The following is a 20,816-nucleotide window of genomic DNA, read 5'->3' as shown; positions in this document are numbered from 1 at the left end:
AAGTATAATGAATCATCTGAAACCTTAATACAAATAATGTGTTTAATTGAATTCAGTCAAGGACATTATGTCCCTTATTTTACGGGCTCGTATGAATTTAGACTGGTTTTCAAATATGTGTTTATAAAGTCACCCTACCCGGGTGGAAAATATTCTACTGTGGGATATGTTTAACTCTAAGTTTAACTCTACCAATCTTGTCGCTGCCTGAAAGGTTCACAATTATCAGGAATTAATTTACAGACTTTCACCATACCTTCTTTTTCTGTTTGAGAACTTCCCCAATATGGAGACACAGCTTTGCCACACATTTCAATGTCACACAATAAATGGATTTATCATTCATGTCACTGTCTTAATTCAATTGTGACCACTTAACCACACTTCACAGAACTATTCCTATCTGAACATGCGACCAGCTTCATGCAGCTTCCTTCTTAATTATTCTAACAAGACACACAAAAAAAAAAAAAGTCTGACAGATAAAATGTTTCCTTCCATCTTTTCCCACTCATCTAAACTTGATCTTGACTTGCAGCCCTGTTTGGCGGATCACAAGCTATCTTAGATACAGCCCCTCAAGACTAGAAAGTAGTTCTCTCCTCAGAGGAACCAAGAATCATTCTCTTGGCTCTGTTCTCCAGTTCCATCACTAGGTTTGAACACTACCACTGGCGCTGAAGCTGATACTGCTGCTTTGGCAGGCGTTTTCTCCTTAGCCTAGCAGTATGTCTTCTCTAACAGTTTTCTTAAGCAATTTCAGAGTAACTTACAGAGGAAGCCAGCACTGTTATCTGCCTTGTACAGATGAGGAAAACAAAGCACTGGGAAGTGAAATGGAAGATCATTAGTCACCTGTGAGACTCGAGGCATAGCCAGAAACAGAAGCCCCGGTTCCTAAGACCCTGTCTGAGGCTTTAAGGTTCACAGGATAATACAACCTTTCATTTTAAGAGACTCGTGTTCTGGTATAACCTTAGATTAGGGTTTGTCCACCTCTGCATTATGCAAGTTTTACAGCCTTAGGAAAACGGAGCTCTGTTCCTGTTGCTACCAGCGACTGAGGAAGGTGACACTTTTCTGCCTGGCAGTGGAGGTTGCTGGGGTGAGTCAGCCCAGTGCTGTAATCGGGGAGATGCTTGGGCCTGGCTCCAGAGGAAATTTGCCTTCTGGCTCACATGACTATTAAAACACCACTAAGGGAGAGTAAATGTAAGTAAATACAGAAAGAAGGGGACAACACCAAAAAAAGTTAGATTACAGACCCCCAATAACGCTGAGTTAACAACTAGCAGACCACCCGCATCAGAGATCACGTACAATGACTTGCAGGCACAGTCATTTGAAGGGAAACACCATTATCCCTTTATCTATCTATCTCTCTGTGTATCTTAGCCTTCTTATTTTACTCCTATTAAAGGGATCAGAGTTGCTATGAAAATGAGAGGTCTGCTTTTGTCAGAGCTTCTTATTTGTGAAAGACAAAGTCCCTCTAAGAATTACCATTGCCAGCACACAAAAAATTACAAGGCTTTGCCCAGATTCCCACAGGCTAGATCTGTCATATCCATGACCCGTGCTTCAACTGTACGACTGTGCCTGCCCTCCATATATAAAATGCTTCTACAAACATTTGTATATTTTTCTCTCATAAATATAGCCTGTTGCATTCAACCTAAAAATAGGATTTTATATCTTTGATGTTTCATCTCTCATTTTATCAGTCTACTCCCAAGAACTATAAAGTCCGATGCATTAACTTGTATTAACCACACAAACATTGCCAATTTTACATATCTCTTGCAATCCAACAAAATCATTGACTAAAACCAAAGCTAGGCTCTACGTCAGAGGAACTACCTTAGTAATTTTTTTTAATACCTTTCTCTCTGCTGGTAGTGTACAGCACATAGGGTCCTGGCTCCTGCAGAGCTGTGGCTTTTACCTCCAGAGCTGGCACCATCCGAAGTGCTGGATTTACAGCACGTCTTGAGAAGGAAGGAAAACGAGCCCGCCCATGCTCTGTGTCCAGATCATGCCAGTTCACATTAAAGATGTTAATAATTATTTAAAACACACTTAGGTTACTCAGAGTATTTGGATTCTTAACTAAATTACATCTTTCCTTGGTTTTGTTCCGCTGTCTTCGTTTCATTCAAGGACTTCAGCCAAAACCCAGGTTTTCCTGTGTAACTGTACATTTTCAAAACTACTTGACAAGGAAAATCACATACTCTCTGTAAATGCAAGTAATTTAGATTATTGAACACTTGCATTGCACATGAGTATTGTTTTATTTTAGCTTCGAGTCTACACAGGACCTGGATACTCTTAAAAACATCCACGTGTCTGTTTCCCAGATGGAGGTCACTGAGGACTACGCAAGCACAAGAGCCTATTTGCTATAGCATCATCTCTTTGCAAAGGCTACTTCAAGAAAGGCCATTTCTTGGTATACATGTGAGCAGCTCAGGACCTGAGCTTTTTGGTCATTAGGCTGCCAGAAAATTAGCCAAACAGGAAATTTCTCTCCATACATGAATTATACATTTGATTTGCTGACACACATGGAATAAGTAGATTAAGTCATCATCAGTCTGCTACCTTATTTTTCTCCTCCCTATGTCACTGAAGAGCCCCATGTCCTCCTCATCATTTTTTATGTCTGTGTGTATATACATATATGCACACACCTTTCTGTATAATCAGAATACTAATGATATGAAGGTTGTTGAGCTAGTCCAACGAGACTTGATTACATTAGCTATCCTTGACTATATGGAAAGCCATCCAAGCACCTAATGTGTGGAACTGTAACATGGAACATACTGTCTCTATTTGGTACAACATTAGCATCACAGCTGTGACCTCTTCCTATTAATTATACAACATGGCTGTGACATGGGTTTCCACATCACGACAATGGAATTTGGACTAAGTTACAACCAAACTATGCAGTTTCTTGACAAAAAAACCCACATTACTTTGCATTCCTTTGTAAGACAACGCTCGTGAGAGTCCACATGGTAATGTGTACCTTAAATTTTCCATCTGATGAGAATATGCTAACCCATTTGTTATCATAATCTGCAATAATGATGTCACCACTGGGATGCACAGCCACTCCTGTTGGCCGCTGCAACTGGCCGGGAGACCTTCCTCGTATGCCAAAACGGCTTTTGAACTGACCATCATTGGAAAATATCTGTAACAGAAAACATTCATTGTGAAATTAAGTCTGCATTATAACATCATCTATTTCTCGGAGCTTAGATTTTAGCAAGTCACTAATGAACACTATAGTCAGGAAGAGAGTTAGGAACATGAAGCACTTTTGCACGGTCCATATTTGAAAGTGATATGCCTAATTTAAGAAGGGGCTTCCACCTGGAGCCTAATTTCAAAATAAAGAAGTTCTCTGCACTTACATTGCACAGTTTCTTCAGTGATCTTAAAGTAATTTACAAACATTACTGAATTAAGCCTCACAATATCCCTCTCAGCTGGAAGGAAGTGGTATTATTCCCCTATTAGAAATGAGGAAACTGAGGCACTGAGTGACTTGGCCATAGTCAAACACTAAGTCTGTAGAAAAGGTAGGAACAGAAGCTAAAAGAGAATTTCAAAATTGAATTGAATTGACTTAGGGATAAGTACCAGGCCATTTCCTGAGAGATGCTTTAGCCGTACAAAATTCAGTCCACTGGTTGTGTCCCCAAGCCAGGTAATTAGACACTGAATTTCCTCTGAAGTGGCTGCAAATTACCAAGTGTGAGGGTGCTGATGAATATTTGACTCTGTCTCTTTGAAAAGGCCTGGAAACGAGTTCTTACTGCATGTGGCTTGCTGGTTCTCGCATACTGAAGAACAAGCCACACACTGCTGCCTTGTTCATTGCTACCACATGGGCAGACTGAAGAGTGATGACAAATTGTTAATGGTAAAAAAAGATACATGGCAACCAAAAGAAAAAACAGCTTGATTTTCACACAGGTTACAGAAGCCAAGAAATCACAGGTGTCGGGGTGCTACCACAGAAAAGATTTGATCATGATATCAGAAAGAAAAGTGAATTAAGTAGACTAAAAGCCATTTGAAAATTACATCTACATGTTTATTTTTGTACTTGTATTTGCTTAAGAAATTATATTTGTGGCACCTTGCTCTACGTTTATATTTGGAATTACGGAGTGATAAATTTACAATGTAAAATGATATTTACAAAAAGGCATTTTTCCAGATTACTGTACCACTTGTTTTCTTCATTCATTGCCAAACATCATAATGAAGGGAAGTAAACTCTGATATACATACTAGATACAGTGTAGATCTGAAAAAGATAGCTGCAGGTCAAGAAGATGGAATGATAATGGACGATAAACAAGTTGAACTTCCTCCGTATTCTCTGTATCTGCTTGAATTGTACAAAACGTGTCTTTCCTGAAGTATAAAGAAGGCAGAGGGGTGGGGGTGGGGAGAAAAATAGTGGAAGCGGCATATCATCATACCTGCACACACTGGTTGTTACTGTCTGCTATTAATATTTTTCCATTTGTAGATGCAGCTACACCTTGAAGATTTGTAAATTCCCCTTTGTTTCTTCCTTTGGTGCCTAAAATTGAGCACAAAGTACATAAGGAATCAGGTTAGACAGGACTAATCAGTTAGGAACTAAATGCCAACACGTGCATGTATTACATCCTTGATCTATAGATTTCTGTTTTGAAGAGTTCTTATCACGGTTACAACTTCAAAGAACGATCTCAGTTACAGATCCACAATTCTAAGTAAGAGAAGGGATTGTTCTTACTCTTTGACACGTATGCCATCTAAGCCCCCATCGATGTAATTACCTCTTTGACATTCACAGATCAAAGTGTTCATGATTTGCCTCTTGCATGAGGTAACAAGTAAAATATTTCTTCATATGTGATGGACTTTTCTTAAATTGCAGATTTTTATTCAACTGAGAAGAGAATGACAGAGCGGTACTGCGGGAACGTACAGACAGAGGCTAAGATAAGAACCTAGACAGATCACAGGATTTTAGTACATTTAGCTAAATCTCCTCAGTGAAGTCACAAAATTGAGATAAAACATATCAGTGATCGCTTTGGATAGGGCTATTTCAAAACAGGAAAGTTTCCTATTCACTCATACACAGTTCTCAGGCATAGGCTTTAAAAATTCCCTTAGAAGGGAAACTCAGATGAAGAATTGCTTTTGAATGACCGGGACGTGTGGGCCATGAAGACCAACACCTGGAGACTCAATGCTTCTGCAAAGGCCTGCATTAGACTGTTCTAATAAAGCAGTTCACACACACACACAGAGGTCCCATTTTACCCAGAACAAATGCAATAGTGACTTACACAGAACTGTCAGTCTTTTTCCCCAGTGGCTTAAGGCGATAAGGAGCTGTAAAATGTCAAATTTTCACAAAAGTTCATTACGTTTAGATGCCTCATTGCTTAGATGTTTGTTCTGAGACATTCTGAGGAGAGTCACGCAGCAAACTGATGTCTTTAAAAGGTCAGCCCTAAAGAGCCTGGTCCAAATTACACCTGGAGCACAGGAACAGTATCCAAATTCCTGCTTTGTTTGTAAAGGAGGCTCAGGGGTCTTTAGACAAGACCGCAATTATGATCTTGGACCCTAAGGTTATTCAGAATGAATTAATTTTGAAACAAAAAGACTCTATAAGCTGTTCTTTCCAAGACTTGGACGCAGCACTATTTTTCCTGCTGAAATATTTTTATATGCATTCACTGGCTGCATATCAGATACTAATTGGTTTCAATATACGGTTTTAACTGAAAAACTTGCATTTAATTTTACTCCAAAATATCCATGAGCTCAGTGATTGAAACTGTTCTGACTGTGATGCCCAATACAAGACATACATATTAGCTCTAATTTGTATTTAGCTTTCATTAGGGGTGCGTATGCTCTTAACAACCCTTCTTTCTGCTGTGATTATGGCCGTGGGATGCGTATTTCCTGTCTCTGGCTAACAAGTAACATTTAATTCCTCTGCACTTGGTGCCGTGAGCATGTCCTTCTGTTTCAAGGCTTGTTTTTTTGAACTCCGTATGCTCCATCTACTAAACAAGGCAAATACTTCTCAATTTTTGTACTGCAAGAGGAAAGTACATATTCAGGGAATAGTGAGTTACACACCAATTACGTTACCCACACTTGAGCCATTTCTGTGTATTCTTTTAATGAGCAGTGCCTGAGGGATGCATGCAGTAATTTTTTTCCACCATATGCTAATGATAAGTTTCCTTGTTGCTTTTTAGCCAAAGAGAATGGATGAAAAGGGAGAAACATTCCTTTTACTACTGAGAGTAAAGGGAAAACATTTGTTAGAAAAGAGGAGGCGTAAGCTAGAGCATCTGGAACCAACTAGCACAAACTTTATGGAATGTATGCTCTTTACCCTTAGAAAAATGTTCTTGAAAGTCAAGGAATTTAATTTTTAAAGATAAGAGGGACCTATGTAAAGAGTTACTCTGAATGTTCTTCAGTGGGACCTCGCCTCGTAAACATACATCAAAGGAAAAAATAGAAGAAATTACCCATGAATGCCATAGTCACATTTCACAGTAAGTTTAAGAAATAGTGATTTATTAGCAAGCATGCAGATGAAATTCAGCTCCATGCAACAGCTTTGCACATAGCGCTTTGCAGCTACTAAACCCATCGCATAGGTTCTAATTTGCACACAGGCCTTTATACAGTCCCCTTCCCAGTGCCACAAATTTCTCTGAAGAAGAAAGCTGTGGTTAGTGAAACACAGCTTATTTCCTAACTTATGTTCAAGAGGAAAACAGGTAACTTTAAACTTTCTGATTTGAATAATTCACTGTGCCAGCAAAGATCTGAATCCAAGCATAAGCAGCGGCAGCAGTTCAAATGATGAGAGGAAAATAAAGTATGTCAGCCTCTGGAAAAGCAGGATCCTGCAGCTGACTCTGTAATTCCAAGGGATTGATAGCTCCTTCCTGTAAGTAGAGATTCCTGCCTTATAAGCATACCTGCCTGAGAGAGAGTCTTCAGCAAATCTTTTGCTGCAAGATACCACCCTTCTGTATCACAGCACCCCATGCTTTGTCTTCTCTCAGTCATGGGCTGTCACCCATTGCTCCTTCGCAGGGAGGCACCAACATTTCAAATGCACAGGGCTGGAACCAGAGGACGGTTGTGGGATCCTTGTTCCAGTGTTTCCAAGCAGCCTTGGTTTAGAGATGAAAGCTGCCTCTCTTTGCCCTGCCTTACCTCCCCACTGTTCTGAGCTATAGAGGAAAGGACGGACATTTTACTGCAACTTCTGTGGCAAGCTGCTGGGGATTGGGAGAGGACAGCAGAGTTTTCAAAAGGGGAGGCTGAAGAGAATTATTAGGAAGCAGATCTGTGGCCTGTGGAATAGCTCCTTTTATATCATCTTTGTATGCAGATAATAAACAATCAGAATTGCCTTAGCCCTATATAATTCCTTCTGGTATTACTGAGCGTCGCCTGCACAAACCCATTAATTTAGCTTTGACGATATGCTTTCAGCATTTTCAGCTCAAGACAATCTAGCATACATAAAATGCTTCATAATTTAAATCTTTTACTCAATAGAGGCCAGATTGACTCTCATCAAAAAGAAGGAAAAAAACATAATCTAAAAGCCCATTGACATCACAGGAGATATTAAAAATTACATCACGTAACTGCAATAAGAAGCTGCTCTGTAAGTGCTGGACATCTGGACAGACCTGTTGTACAATGTACATTTTTGATGCTCATAGTAATAGAAGGAGCGTTTTTTGCTTTCTAAGTTTTACTAATATGAATAATAACCTCCCTTCTTGCTAACCTAGATTTATCGTCTTCCTCAAACACAAAGAAAAACCATGTCACGGCCCCCAGGAGAAAGGGAATGGACTGAGAGAGACAAAAACCCTGCAAAAAGATTACAGATTAATGGGGAGACTTTAGAGGTTGCAAGTAGCCATAACATGTTGCGTAAGTACCATTTCTTTCCTGCCTACAACACTTCAAATACTTCTTCGTGTTCTATATGTGGTACTGAAAAAAAGGATAGAACTACACAGCATGGAAAGGTCTACATACATACTGCATAGACAGGTATCAAGGAGTTGTTTTCCTGTTCCCTAGCTTTGCTTCTTTTTTCTTCACAGCACCAAAAGATATTTAGTCAAACCTTACACATTATGAAGATGTGATGCCCCCTCTCATAATAGATACAGCTGAAACACAGAAGACTCTGTAGTAAAACCGCACTGAATCAGATTGTTAACAAGCTATGTGCTTATTGTAAAATAAATGTCATGTGTTTCTAAATCCAAGTTCCCATGCAAATCTCTAAGTTTTAGAATCAATCAGTCTGTTGGATGAAGGCACACAATGTTTGTAACCTTTGAAGAGGAATGAATAATTCAGTAGGAACTCTGGCAGACACTCCCACACACTGTTGGTAGCGAAGTTTGGGCTGATTTGTGTTAATGTGCTTTACACAGCATCTGTCCCTAAAAGCTTGGCCAAGACCACCTCCAAGCCTTGCTTGTGCAGCAGAACCCCTGCTCCCACAGTTAGGTATGCACAAATCCAAGGGGTAGGCGCACCTCGGGAGCAGTTTGTTGCTGGTACAGTAGCAAAACCCCGAATGACATGAGTCAAACCAAGACCGGGTCTCTGTCATCAGGACATAAGACCCACAGTGTGGATTTTGCCAGCAATGTGATATCAGAGTTCTTCAGCCCCTGTCCAATACAGGTATGACTGCAAAACTATGCAATATAGGCCTGGCTAAATTTCACACTGGCCATTACAAACTCATAAAGAGTTCATGAAAAGCCTTAGAGGGATTTGAGCTAATAAACTGGAAAATGTAATTCTGTTTTCCCATTACTATGTGTTCTTATTTCTACAGAAATGTAAATTCTGTATAGAAAACATCTTGCTATTTCATACTACTTATTAACGGGTTTATTCCAGAGTTCTGAAATACAGAATGAAGAACAACTGATTAAAGTGTGTCAGAGGGGCCTCTGCATTTCACATATCATACTTCTGCACTGCATGGAACAACTACACATGCACACCCCTTCCTTCTCCAGTGCCCTTAGCCAGGCTGTAATTTGGCCAGGACAGGACCTTGCTGGAAAGGCAGAGAAGGGATGGGGGAATGGGAGGAAGCAAATGCTGCTTGCTACAGGGAGAAGGTTCCTCTGGACCATCCATACAAGGGGGTTAACTGCAGTTGGAAAAATATATGGTTTTTCAAGGAGATGTGAACCCATATAATCCGCTTGTATTTTTGTAAAGCTCAGAAAGTATGCATCTGTAGGCAGCCTTGCTCCTTTCAAACAGGACAATCCAATAGAGAGTTTCAGGCAGAGGCCTTCAGAGAAAATTACAGAAGAAACACCTGATCAAGAATCCCTTTGCTCCTCCTAAGCCTCTTTTAAACTGCACTAAAGCTATTATTACGCAGGCCTTGTTCATGAATTTTCATGCGAAATAAATGCACAATAAGGCTCCTGTTTGCTTTCAGCATTGATAACAGACCAGAAGATGATATCTACACCTAGTAAGGAGGTTGACAGAAGGTACTGTTAAAGGCACTTTTTTTTTTAAAATCAGAGTGAATTACACACATTAAATGTACCAGCTAAACTTAGATGCTGTGTTACACGACTGAACAGACAACTAAACACAGTCTGAGGAAAAGGAAAATTGAACTTGCTAGCAGAGAGCCAACTCTCCATCTGGCTGTATCTGATGCCAATCCCAAGTATAAATAAATGAAGAGAAAAAGCAGCTGAAGCGGGAAATAGCACCACTATGGCTAAACAGTGTCAAAGAACCCAGTCATGAAAAGTTCCAGAAGAGAAAAAATATCAAGGCATATGGCATAGAATGGCAGAGCTAGAGCGCAATATGGGGTCCTGGACAGAGTAGCTAACTGATGCCACCCATGGCTCTTAACCCTCCTTTGGAGGACATGGGAGAGGTTTTCCAGGGAAGGTGGAAGTGGCTGACACTGTGAACATCCCTCACCTCCATTTACCTCTGCTCAGCACGGGTCTAAGGCACAAAAGCAAGGTAACGGAAAAGAGCCTTCCCTCTCTTTTGTGCTTCCTACTACTTGTAGAGGTAGCAAAAGACCTTGTGCAATGATTATTTTCTGGGTATCATAAGCGCATTTTTGTTTTCATTTGTATAAACTAAGTACATGCTACACCAATACCGCATGGATACACCCTCAGAGGTCACACCTGTTTAAAAACAATTAAAAAAGGGTAAGGATATAAATTATTGAGAGAAAAGGAGGAAGCAAGAAATACTCTGTTATTGTAAATAATGAATTACACAAATGTATGAATGTGTAGTCAATAGTTTGACCTTAAAATGTCTGAATAGAACCACATGTCATTTTAAAAGCCATGAATAACACAGAATTGGCAAGAGATACAATGCACAATTCCCATGAACAAAAGCACTTAACTGTCCTAATGTTGCATTAATGTTATCTCTGTTAATAGAACAATCTCCTGCTAGGAGCTAATCAATTTACTTGTACATAAAAGCCCATATATCAGCATATATACAATAGCATACTCTGTGTACTTGGATGCCCATAGGAATATTGCAATACGGTTGTCCAACACAGCTGGATGAGCTTCTGGCAGCCCAAATATAAGATTTATCTTGCCCAGTTTAAAATAAAAATCCAGATTTGGCTGGGGCTATCAGAGGAATTCAACAATGGGTTCAAAATAGAGATATGCAGTCATGTTGGACAACAGCAATAAACTTCATTTTACATTACCTCATCAAATGAACCAAACTTTAACTTTTCGAAGTGAGGTGAAACTGGAACTAAAAAACCTCTTAAATCCAAAGGCAATCGCTGTGAAAATGTTAGAAGTTTTACCTGTCTTCATTAATTTTGGATATTTGCAAGAGCGTAAAAAGCTAGAGCATTATAGCTGCAACGGCTTAAGAGACCATTCAGACAATGCATACCTAAGCCCACAGAAGCCCAGAGGGACATCGCTAAGTAGGGTCACTCTGCGAAATGAGTGGGTGAGAACTGAACATGTAATAGGATGAAGTATTACTCTCAGCTCAGTTTTTCAATGTAATAGCCATGTATCCCGAATGTGGACACTCCCGAGAGGTTTCATCAAGCAAAAGCTCCAAGACATGCATAGCTCTTATTCTAATATTTTCTCTTCTTTTTTTAGGGGGATAGAGTGGTGAAGAAGGGGAAGAGGCAGAACTGAAAAATAAAGCACGTGGTCATGACTGCATCACAAAAGAAAGGGCACTGCACTTTTTGGAAAACATTTAAGACTTCTAGAGTTTATGGTGTATTGGAGAGAATAGTTAAAAAAAAAATCAAACACCACCATCAAAACCGAAACTGGAGCCATACCACTATTTGGTAGTCAGGATAGAAACTGCTCACTAGAAGCAAGGGATACAGAATCAGAAATTACAAGCTGAAATCACTTCAATTCATACCAAATGTTTTTAAATAAGAATATTAACAGTTTTAAAATAATTTCATGACTTTTTTTTCGCCTTTCTTTTTTTTTTAAGTATTTGGAGCTACGGTTTCCACACTGGGACAAATTAGTGCTTGATATATGTGAACGAGAGGGCTTAGCATTCAGTGAAGGTGTCAGCCACAACATCCTTCTCCTACCTGCTACAGACCCACAGAGACTCCTTTTGCCTGAATCTGTCCATCCAACCCCTTCTCTGTCTAGCTTATAACATATCACAACCATTCCAGAAGAGATTAGAGAGATGTTTTCTTTCTAGACAGGGCTCAGACATTATTCTTAACTGGTTTGTTTAATCCAGTCCCAAAATAGAGCCCAAAAAAGATCTAGGCTACATTTATACATACCCTCTGCCACACTTAACTGGTACCAGCAGCAAATCTGCATTTGGGAAGAGCCACAAGTCCCTTTCTATTGCAGCAGGAGCCTGAGGCTGGTCACTCTGCCCTGTGCAAGGGCTTCTCTCCCCATGGGATTGCTAACAGGGGCTCTGCTGGTGGTGACTACAGCAATAGCTTCTGCAGCAAGAACACCCTCCTACTAGAGGAAGGGCTGTGTGTGAGTACTAATTTAACAAAGGTTGTTTACTAACTTTGGACAATAAAGCATGGTTACTGCTGAGTAGGGCTGGCTCGACTTCAGTATGAATTGCTCTTCGTTGTATTTCTAACTTTTGACTCAGCAGTCACCATAAAACTTAGCCTTAGCGACAGTAAAAGTGGATATCATTGCCTCTGTAAAAAATTCTTTGAGTTGTTATATTTATGGCGTCGTTTATGTGACGAGGAAATGCAATGGCCATCTGGGAAAGGCTGGTCATTTTATGAGTAGCTCCATCAAAAGCTTATATTGTACTGTCTGATTCAGAAAGCAAAGCATGCTTGCTGAATACGTTTTCTGATACAAAACCATTATGCTATTGCATGTACTCTTTATCACAGCAAGGAATCTACTAGAAATACTGATGGATGAGAAAGCAGACGGACAGGGCCAACCAACTGACAAATGGTGTCTAGATGAATTTTCAATAGAATTACTTAAAAATCCTCCAGGATTAACTGGATTAACCACCATCCCTTCTCTGCTACAAAGGGGAAAGCCACCTTGCCAACTGGTTGTCAAACTTAGTAACACATACTGCCGAAATCCCGACTTGTACATATTAAGAATTAACTTGCTTTTTTCTTTAGTTGTACAAAGTGAAAAGTATTTTCTAATTATATAAGCAGACATTATAAAAATACAATAAATACAGACTTCAAAAATTATAATTATTATTATGTAGCTTAAAAACAAAGTACATCAAAAGATCTGAAAAAAATTCACAGTAAATGACACCAAGATGTTATATTTTTACCAAGCATTAGAAGTTCACAGATTTAGAGATAACATTACACTACACAAAGAAACAAACATATTTAGATATTGGTGAAAAAAAGAAAATAAAGGAAATCGTAATTTTGTCCTATGCTGACATAATGAAATAACTATATATGACCACAGGATCTAGCACGTATAGTTCCAGGTTAATTAATTAAATTAATCTTTAGGGCAATAGTTTTAGAGAAGCAGTCCTCCTACTACCCTTCTTGCCGTGCAACTTTTTAAAGAAGAAATTTAATGCAATCGGAAGCATCAATCGTACTATATGTTCAATTTATGATGCCAAACAGACTACCAAAGAGGTGGTAAAATATTTTGTCACAAATCAAACTTATGCGTTTCTCAACCCAAATTCCAATTAAATATTTGCTGCAAACAGAATTTCTGAAGTATGTGCTTTTAAAATTTACATATGAACAAAAGTCAAGAGGCCTAAAGGTATTATCAAGGTTGCTCTACTTCCAGCTTTAACCTTAAAATAATTTAACTTCTAAAGTTTTTCATCCAGTTTCCCCAAAGTGTTTTTAAGTATGTCAATAGGTAGCAGACAAGTCACCTACCTACTCTGAAGATCAAATCATCTTCAATGGGATTCTCTTTTCTTTTGCCAGTGCTGTACATGCTCGCAGGTCTTTTCACAGCTTTCTGCTTCACATGACCACTGCCAGGAGATTTAACGCGCCTCTTAACCCCTTCAGTGGTAGGGGACACATCTGCTGATCTCACCACTTTAAGTTTGAATGGGCTGCCCTTGATATGTTGATCATAAAGTCTCAGTGACAAAGTGAAGTCCCCTTCTTTCTGAACAGTATACAAAAATTCGTAAGTGCCATTTTTATTGTCAAGTATTTCTCCGTCCGCTACACTCCCATCAGGCGTGCTCAGTTCAGCAGTGAGGTAAGCGTTCCCAGATTTACAGAGCTCCCCATCTTTGTCCTTAGTTGTGATGGTAACGGACATGGGCTGTCCGATCACCGTCTGCCTCAGTCCCTCACCTGTGGCAACTGTTTCAGAGGCAACAGCATTGGTGGTTAAAATAGTACCTAGATTGTGAATGGACTTCTTCAAGCCTTCTGTTTCCACTATGAAGTCCAACTGATCGTTTTCACGGGGCTGCAATGGGAAGTCCCGCTCGGCCAGTTCATTCAGCTTGTCACTCATTTGCTTCTTCACCAGCAGAACTTCAGTTTCAGTCCCGTGGTTGAGGGCTTGAGCTGTAAAGTTGCTGCAACTTTTAATGCTTTCTTGTCCTTCAAGTAAGGTATCCAGCTGTGTCTGGAGGACCTGTGTGCATTATCAAACACCATATTAGCATCACGTTACAAGAACTATCCTAGCAAGACGTAGCATGCTTTATATCTGAAGGCCTCTGTAGAAACCCAATTTATAGTGCTTTATTTTAATTTTAAAGTTTTATTTTAGAAAAAGTACCACACTGATCCCCACACGTTCTTGGAATATCATGCTGCAACATAAAAAATGTACCCTCTTGTGGGTGTACAAGGCTTCACAGATCCACTGTCACCCTAGACTGAATTATTGTCCTGCCTGTCTTGCCTATTTTAAAAAAGAACAACCCACAACAAACCCAAATGTAAAAGCTTGAACCCTGCTCCATCTAATTCTCAGCAGTCACAGTTAATGAAATAGTTACTGGGAACTGAGCTGTGTGCACAGAAATAGAGATATTTTGGAGTTATCAGGCCCATTAATAAGGCAGGCTGCAAGAAACTTGCAACTATTTCTTCAGAGCCAAGGGAAACCTTGGCTTACTCCTCTACGGAGACGGACAAGAGGGCACTCTCAAGATCTGTACTTCCATCCTGAGGAAAACTGTGATTCCTGATCTAAATAAGTGAAGAAAGGAAAAGTGTCCCCAGCAGAAGAAGGTAAGTTGTTTCCCCAGTTTCAGCAGGCAGGAAAGCAAAACGTAAAGGATGGGTTGTGGATATTGGGAAGAGTTGGGTTGAGTAGCCTAAAATTTTGGTTTCAGCAAGTAGCTACTCTATATTTAAGACTCAGAAAGAGCTTTTATTATAGGCTGAGTTCTGGCCCTCAGTCTAAAATACTTAAAACTGCATTGAACTCAAAATTTTAGGTGTGGGCTGGCAACAAGTCTAACTTGTTTTTTAAACCAGTTTTGCAATGAATTAGAAAAAGGATCCCTGAATTTTAACAACTTAGCAGAGAAATTCATGACAGCCGGGAAAGTCCAAACATTCCAGCTACCCCCCACATTCTCCGCTAACGAAATCCCCAAACCAAAGTACCCAGTCACACATGTGGTATGTTTTTCCTACAGAGCAGAACTAGGGCACAGACATTACTGTGGATCAGAGAAGTCATTTTGTTGACCATCACGGCAAAGTAAATATTTTTGAAACATTTCAATTGATTCTAAAGTAAACTTAGAGACTGAGTGTATTTATCACTACGAGATACTCTTCCCTTGCTGAGGGACGCTGCATTCTAAGGGATTTTTTCTTCTGAATTTTACAAAACTATCTGCTTTTCACACACTGGAGAAAGTCCAGCCTGATGAGTTACTGATACGGGAAAGTGATAACAACACAAAAGCTTTTGCAAGCAAAACAGAATGAACAAATTTCAAGACAACACTGAAATTTCAAGCTATCTGGTTTTCTAGGCATCTATAAACCTCTCAGGATTCAATACGAGGCATTTCTAATCTGCCTTGTCTTTATTCAAGGATGTAAGTAGTTAAACAGATAGCATAGCTTATAAAGTCCCAGAATGACAAAACCCCGTGTGCCTGGGATAACAAATCACAAACTGAGAAGGAAGACAATTCGCAGCTACGTTTTAAAGCCATTATTTTCTCAATATAGTTTTCTTTTACAAAGATGGAAAATATTAAATCCTATGATAACTAATATTTAAAATGTGTTCAGAGTATTTTACGTGAGGCCTCTTTGAGTCCATTGGACATCTGAAACTCAATTACCAATTTTCTTCCTTTTTTCATTTTTGAAAAGTACATGTGATGAGTTGACCCTGTCTGGATACCATGTACCCACTAAAGGCACTCTGTCGCTCGCCTCCTCAACTGGACAGGGGAGAGAAAATATACCAAAAGGCTCTCGAGATAAGGACAGGGAGATCACTCAGCAATTACTGTCATGGGCAAACCAGACTCAACTTGGGGAAAATAACTGCATTTATTACCGATCAGAATCAGAGTAGGGTAATAAGAAATAAAACCAAATCTTAAAACACCTTCCCCCCACCTCTCCCTTCTTCCCAGGCTGAACTTCACTCCCCATTTCTCTGCCTCCTCCCCTCAAGCGGCACAGGGGGAGGGGGAATGGGGGTTGAGGTCAGTTCATCACACGTTGTCTCGGCTGCTCCTTCCTCCTCAGCGGGAGGCCTCCTCACACTCTTCCCCTGCTCCAGCGTGGGGTCCCTCCCACAGGAGACAGTCCTCCACAAGCTTCTCCAATGTGGGTCCTTCCCACAGGCTGCAGTTCCTCACAAACTGCTCCAGCGTGGGTCCCTTCCACGGGGTGCAGTCCTTCAGGAACAGACTGCTCCAGCGTGGGTCCCCCACGGGGGCACAAGTCCTGCCAGCAAACCTGCTCCAGTGTGGGCTCCTCTCTCCATGGGTCCACAGGTCCTGCCAGGAGCCTGCTCCAGCATGGGCTTCCCATGGGGTCACAGCCTCCTTCGGGCATTCACCTGCTCCAGCGTGGGCTTCCCACAGGTTCAAAGCCTCCTTCAGGCATTCACCTAGTCTGGTGTGGGGTTCTCCAGGGGCTGCAGGTGGGTATCTGCTCTACCATGGACCTCCATGGGCAGCAGCGGGACAGCCTGCCTCACCAGGGGCTTCACCACAGGCTACAGAGGAATCTCTGCTCTGGTGCCTGGAGCATCTCCTCCCCTTCCTTCTTCACTGACCTTGGTGTCTGCAGAGTTGTTTCTCTCACATATTCTCACTCCTCTCTTCTGGCTACTGCTGCATAAGCTTTTTTTCCCCTCTTCTTAAATATGTTATCCCAGAGGCACTACCACCATTACTGATGGGCTCGGCCTTGGCCAACAGCAGCTCCACCTTGGAGCTGGCTGGCATTAGCTCTGTCAGGCATGGGGGAAGCTTCTATCAGCTTCTCACAGAAGCCACCCTTGTAGCCCCTCTGCTACCAAAACCTTCCCATGGAAACCCAATACATCACATTATCAGAATGATGGAATATTTGGATTTGAATTGTCTTGCGGGACTACTGGTCATTCAAAAGTAAAATCCAATTCCAGTCACTCTTTTTTATACAAACAGGGGAGATAAATACCTCTTTTACTGCTTATGTGCAGCTTTGTAAAAATATGGTTCTCTAACACACAAAATAACTTTTAAGCTCTTTTAAATCCCTTTAGACAACAAGAGGATAATTTAACATCATATTCCATCTTGTGTGAACTTTGTACACACCCTGAGTACATTTGCTTGCTAAAAAATTAAGTTTTTGTCACATCTTGGATACATTTAGATGAACCTGGGATCCAAGTCCAAATTTTTCATGCTGAAAGCTCCTCAGCTGCAGCTTAGCTCTGGAGATGACTGAATTCTGTGCCCTGAGGGTTTGGGGCTCCCTGTGTTCCTGAAAGTACACATCTTGTGCACGTGTTAGAATTCCTCCGTTTTCACAGGCCCAGCAGTTCAATACCTTCCTAATGATCAAACCTGTTCCAGATCCAGGAATGCAGCATTCCTCCGCTTCAGACATCTGGAGATGCTCAAGCTGCTCAGTAATCACAGAGAACGCCCAAAGATGCCAATATTATCAGGCACTCCTAAAACTCCAGTTGTTGATGCTACTTTCTTTGGAAGGCTACTTTGAGGGAAGAGATCTTTCTTTTATATAAAACAGACGCTGGTGACCAGGAAGCAAGGACTAAATTCTTTCATTTGCCTGATTCAGACTTACTAATCCTCAACAAAAACCTTACCCACCAGGCTACAAGCTTCTCTTTGTAGAAGTGCAGATTTCTGCTTTCTTCCTCTGAAGCTTAGTCTACAATACAGGGGGGAACCCACAAGATTCAATCATCCAGATAGGAAGACAGTGAATGTAGCTCTGGAATCTATTGCTCTCTGCATTCCCCTGAAAAAGTGAGATGTACCTCCAATCTTTATGTGACATCTAACATGAAATATGTTACCAGGCATTGGAAAGGAAAACAGTGCTTTAAAGCAAAACAGTAAGCCTTGCACAATTCAGGAGAAATAGTTTGGCCTGTATCTTCGTGGGGGGGTTCACAGGATTGCAGCCCACGGATTTCAGACTTTCCTTTAGTGTTCCCTTATTGTCATCTGCACATCAGCATGTTGGCTTTAAGGAGATGCCTGCTTAGTGTGTTGGCCATTTTAGATCCTCGCACACCGTGCACAAAGGGCTACCCCCTGCCCATACAGGGTCTGGATTCCATTTATAAGGCTCTGCAGCACTTGATTTCAGGAAAACAAGGTTCTCCTCTGGATCTCAGACACAATTTGTCAAACTGGCATCCTGCATCATTTGCAAAAACCGGCTGATTAAATTCATAGCTTTTCATTGAAACAAAACATGCATCTTACTTTGTGTTTAAGGCCATAATTCACTTCCAGTTCCATAAGCAGCACGCTCTTTCGCACATTTAAAGTCTTCTGGAGTTCATCAAAAGTGGAATGAATGTCATCTACAATGCTAGCCTTTTGGTTGGTTAACTGGTGTATGATTTCAGATATAAAATGAAGTGCTGAGTCGATCTCTGGAAGCCTGAGGGAGGGATTAAATTACAAAGATTGCTGTTTCAAAAGTCATTAAACACTTGCCCTTGCCCTGCTACCTTTTGATGAAACAATCTCATCAGCAGGCTGTCTTTAAACTCAGTCATTTCCCAAAAGTTCATTCCTTTTATAACACGTAGTGGTTCTGGTCTGATAAAATAAGGCTAAGCCAGGGCCCTCCCATGTGGAAATCCGTTAGATTTTAGGCATGTCCAACAAGGAGGCCTTGGATGCTCTGTCCTTGATGCAAATGTATCTACTTAGGAAGACATAACTAGATGTACCCCACTTTTTCTTTCTCTTTAGCCTTTCTGCCACCATACTGTTTGTACTAATCTTTTAAGCATCCAGTACTATTAATTTATCATGAAATTCATGATTGGCTAGTACTTTTCTCTTTAACATTTTATGCCCCTTCTTTGGAGGACACTTGCATTTCCAATGGCCTCTGTTTTGTGAAAGACAGAAATCTTCTGGTTTTTTCTCTGATCCCTCAGTGCATCACACTCAATGGATTTGTTTTTTTCTTTTTGCTAGCCTCACTATCCCTGTTTTCTAGGTAAAGATGCATGGAATCAGCACATTAAAACACCTACCCAAGGTAACACAGGAAGCCAGTGGTAGAACTGAAAATGGAAAATAATCAGTGGAGTATCCATACCTTTTGTTGACAGCATCCAACTGGACCTGGAGGGAAGCCTTGTGTTGCTCCACGACGTCCTTGAGTGGTACCGTGGGATGCTCTGCGTGTTCTCCCTCTGTACACTCCCGGCACATGGCTGTCTCACAGGACTGGCAGTAAAACTCCATCACCTGGAAAAGTGCACAACTCTAAATTCAAACATGGCAGCAGTAGCATCACTCAAAGCACATCTTATTGCATCTTGAACTCATGCTATTATCCAAGCTCTGAGACAAAGTTTCTCCTTTCTTAGACACCAGTAATTTACTGCCTAAAAGATGGCTGTTATTTTTATATATTTTATATCAAAATGCTGTTTTAAATGCATTTTATTCTATCAGAAAGGGTGAGAACAGCAGCCTGGGAAACAGAATGCTGGACTTCAAGGCTGACCCTAACATCATGTTTAAATTGTGTAATTGTAAGTTTTAGTGTCTCTCTCAACTACTCTGTGAAACAATTCAAACAACCAGGGCATTCAAGTCCCCTCGTTAACTCGATCCTTAGTCTCTCCAGAGGGTCTGCCAAAGAAAGGCTGTGTTTTATAACAGGGCCACCCGCGGAACATGAACGCGATGGAGCTCACCAAACAGCATGTTTATTTGCTAGAGAAAAGCACCCTAAATGACCTAACATGCTGTAGGGAAAAATCTTTATATCCCATTACTAATCCCTTAAAACCATCAAAACCTCGTATCTGAGATTATAATAAGAGTGCTGATCTACACTTGAAAGAGGAGGAGATTGTTTCAACCTGTTATGTACCCAGTAAGATGCTTCCTGGAGATAAAAAAAGATCTTTACATGTAATAAATACCTCAAATTCTGAATATATTCATGAAGGGAAAGAAACAGAAAAGTGCTGTGCCCAAATCATATATTAGTCAAAATAATGCACATATATGCAAATTTGGCATGAGACTTTCTTTTACAGCTAGGAAGTCCTTGGGCACAAGGCATTTTAGCCTTATGGAAAGTATATAAGGAAGCTTATAGTAATATGCTTCAAAGCAAGACACTGGCAGCTCTCTTGCATTCAGAACATAGCATCAGAATCTTGAATAACTCGGCTGATGCTTCTGGCACTCAGACCTCTCACACACAGATGGTTGTGCTGGAGATGTTGGTTGACAACAGGATGGTTGTGTAGAACTGGCTGTTTTCAGGTGAGCAGAGAGACCTCTAACAACACCATGCAAAGTAGCTGGCTGCTCCAAGAAGTCTTGAGAATTAGGAGGGGGAAGTAAGAACCATGTTGCATGTGGCTATTAGCATTAATAGGGATTTTCCTCTGACAAGCTCCTCTCCATCTTATTCCCATTCTTCCCTCTTATCTCAATTCACAAGATATGGGATTCACACGTGATGAGGGTTTAGTCAT

General features: G+C 40.7%; 1 protein-coding gene across 11 annotated transcripts in view; it reads right to left on the bottom strand.

Moving 5' to 3' along the window:
* The window catches only part of TRIM2 (tripartite motif containing 2), a 93,364-nt gene that overhangs the window by 12,954 nt on the left and 59,594 nt on the right, over positions 1-20,816 (bottom strand). For all 11 annotated transcript variants that reach the window (XM_063335676.1, XM_063335681.1, XM_063335682.1 and 8 more), the window contains 5 exons: positions 19,415-19,566; positions 18,562-18,742; positions 13,532-14,255; positions 4,509-4,612; positions 3,038-3,205 (listed from right to left, as the gene is read on the bottom strand). In XM_063335676.1, the coding sequence (XP_063191746.1) occupies positions 3,038-3,205; positions 4,509-4,612; positions 13,532-14,255; positions 18,562-18,742; positions 19,415-19,566 (1,329 nt within the window). The remainder of the gene's footprint in view (positions 1-3,037; positions 3,206-4,508; positions 4,613-13,531; positions 14,256-18,561; positions 18,743-19,414; positions 19,567-20,816) is intronic.

Source organism: Chroicocephalus ridibundus, chromosome 5 (genome assembly GCF_963924245.1).
Source record: "Chroicocephalus ridibundus chromosome 5, bChrRid1.1, whole genome shotgun sequence".
Classification (NCBI taxonomy): domain Eukaryota; kingdom Metazoa; phylum Chordata; class Aves; order Charadriiformes; family Laridae; genus Chroicocephalus; species Chroicocephalus ridibundus.
Note: the sequence above shows the minus strand (reverse complement) of the source record. Positions and strands in the feature narration are given on the sequence as shown.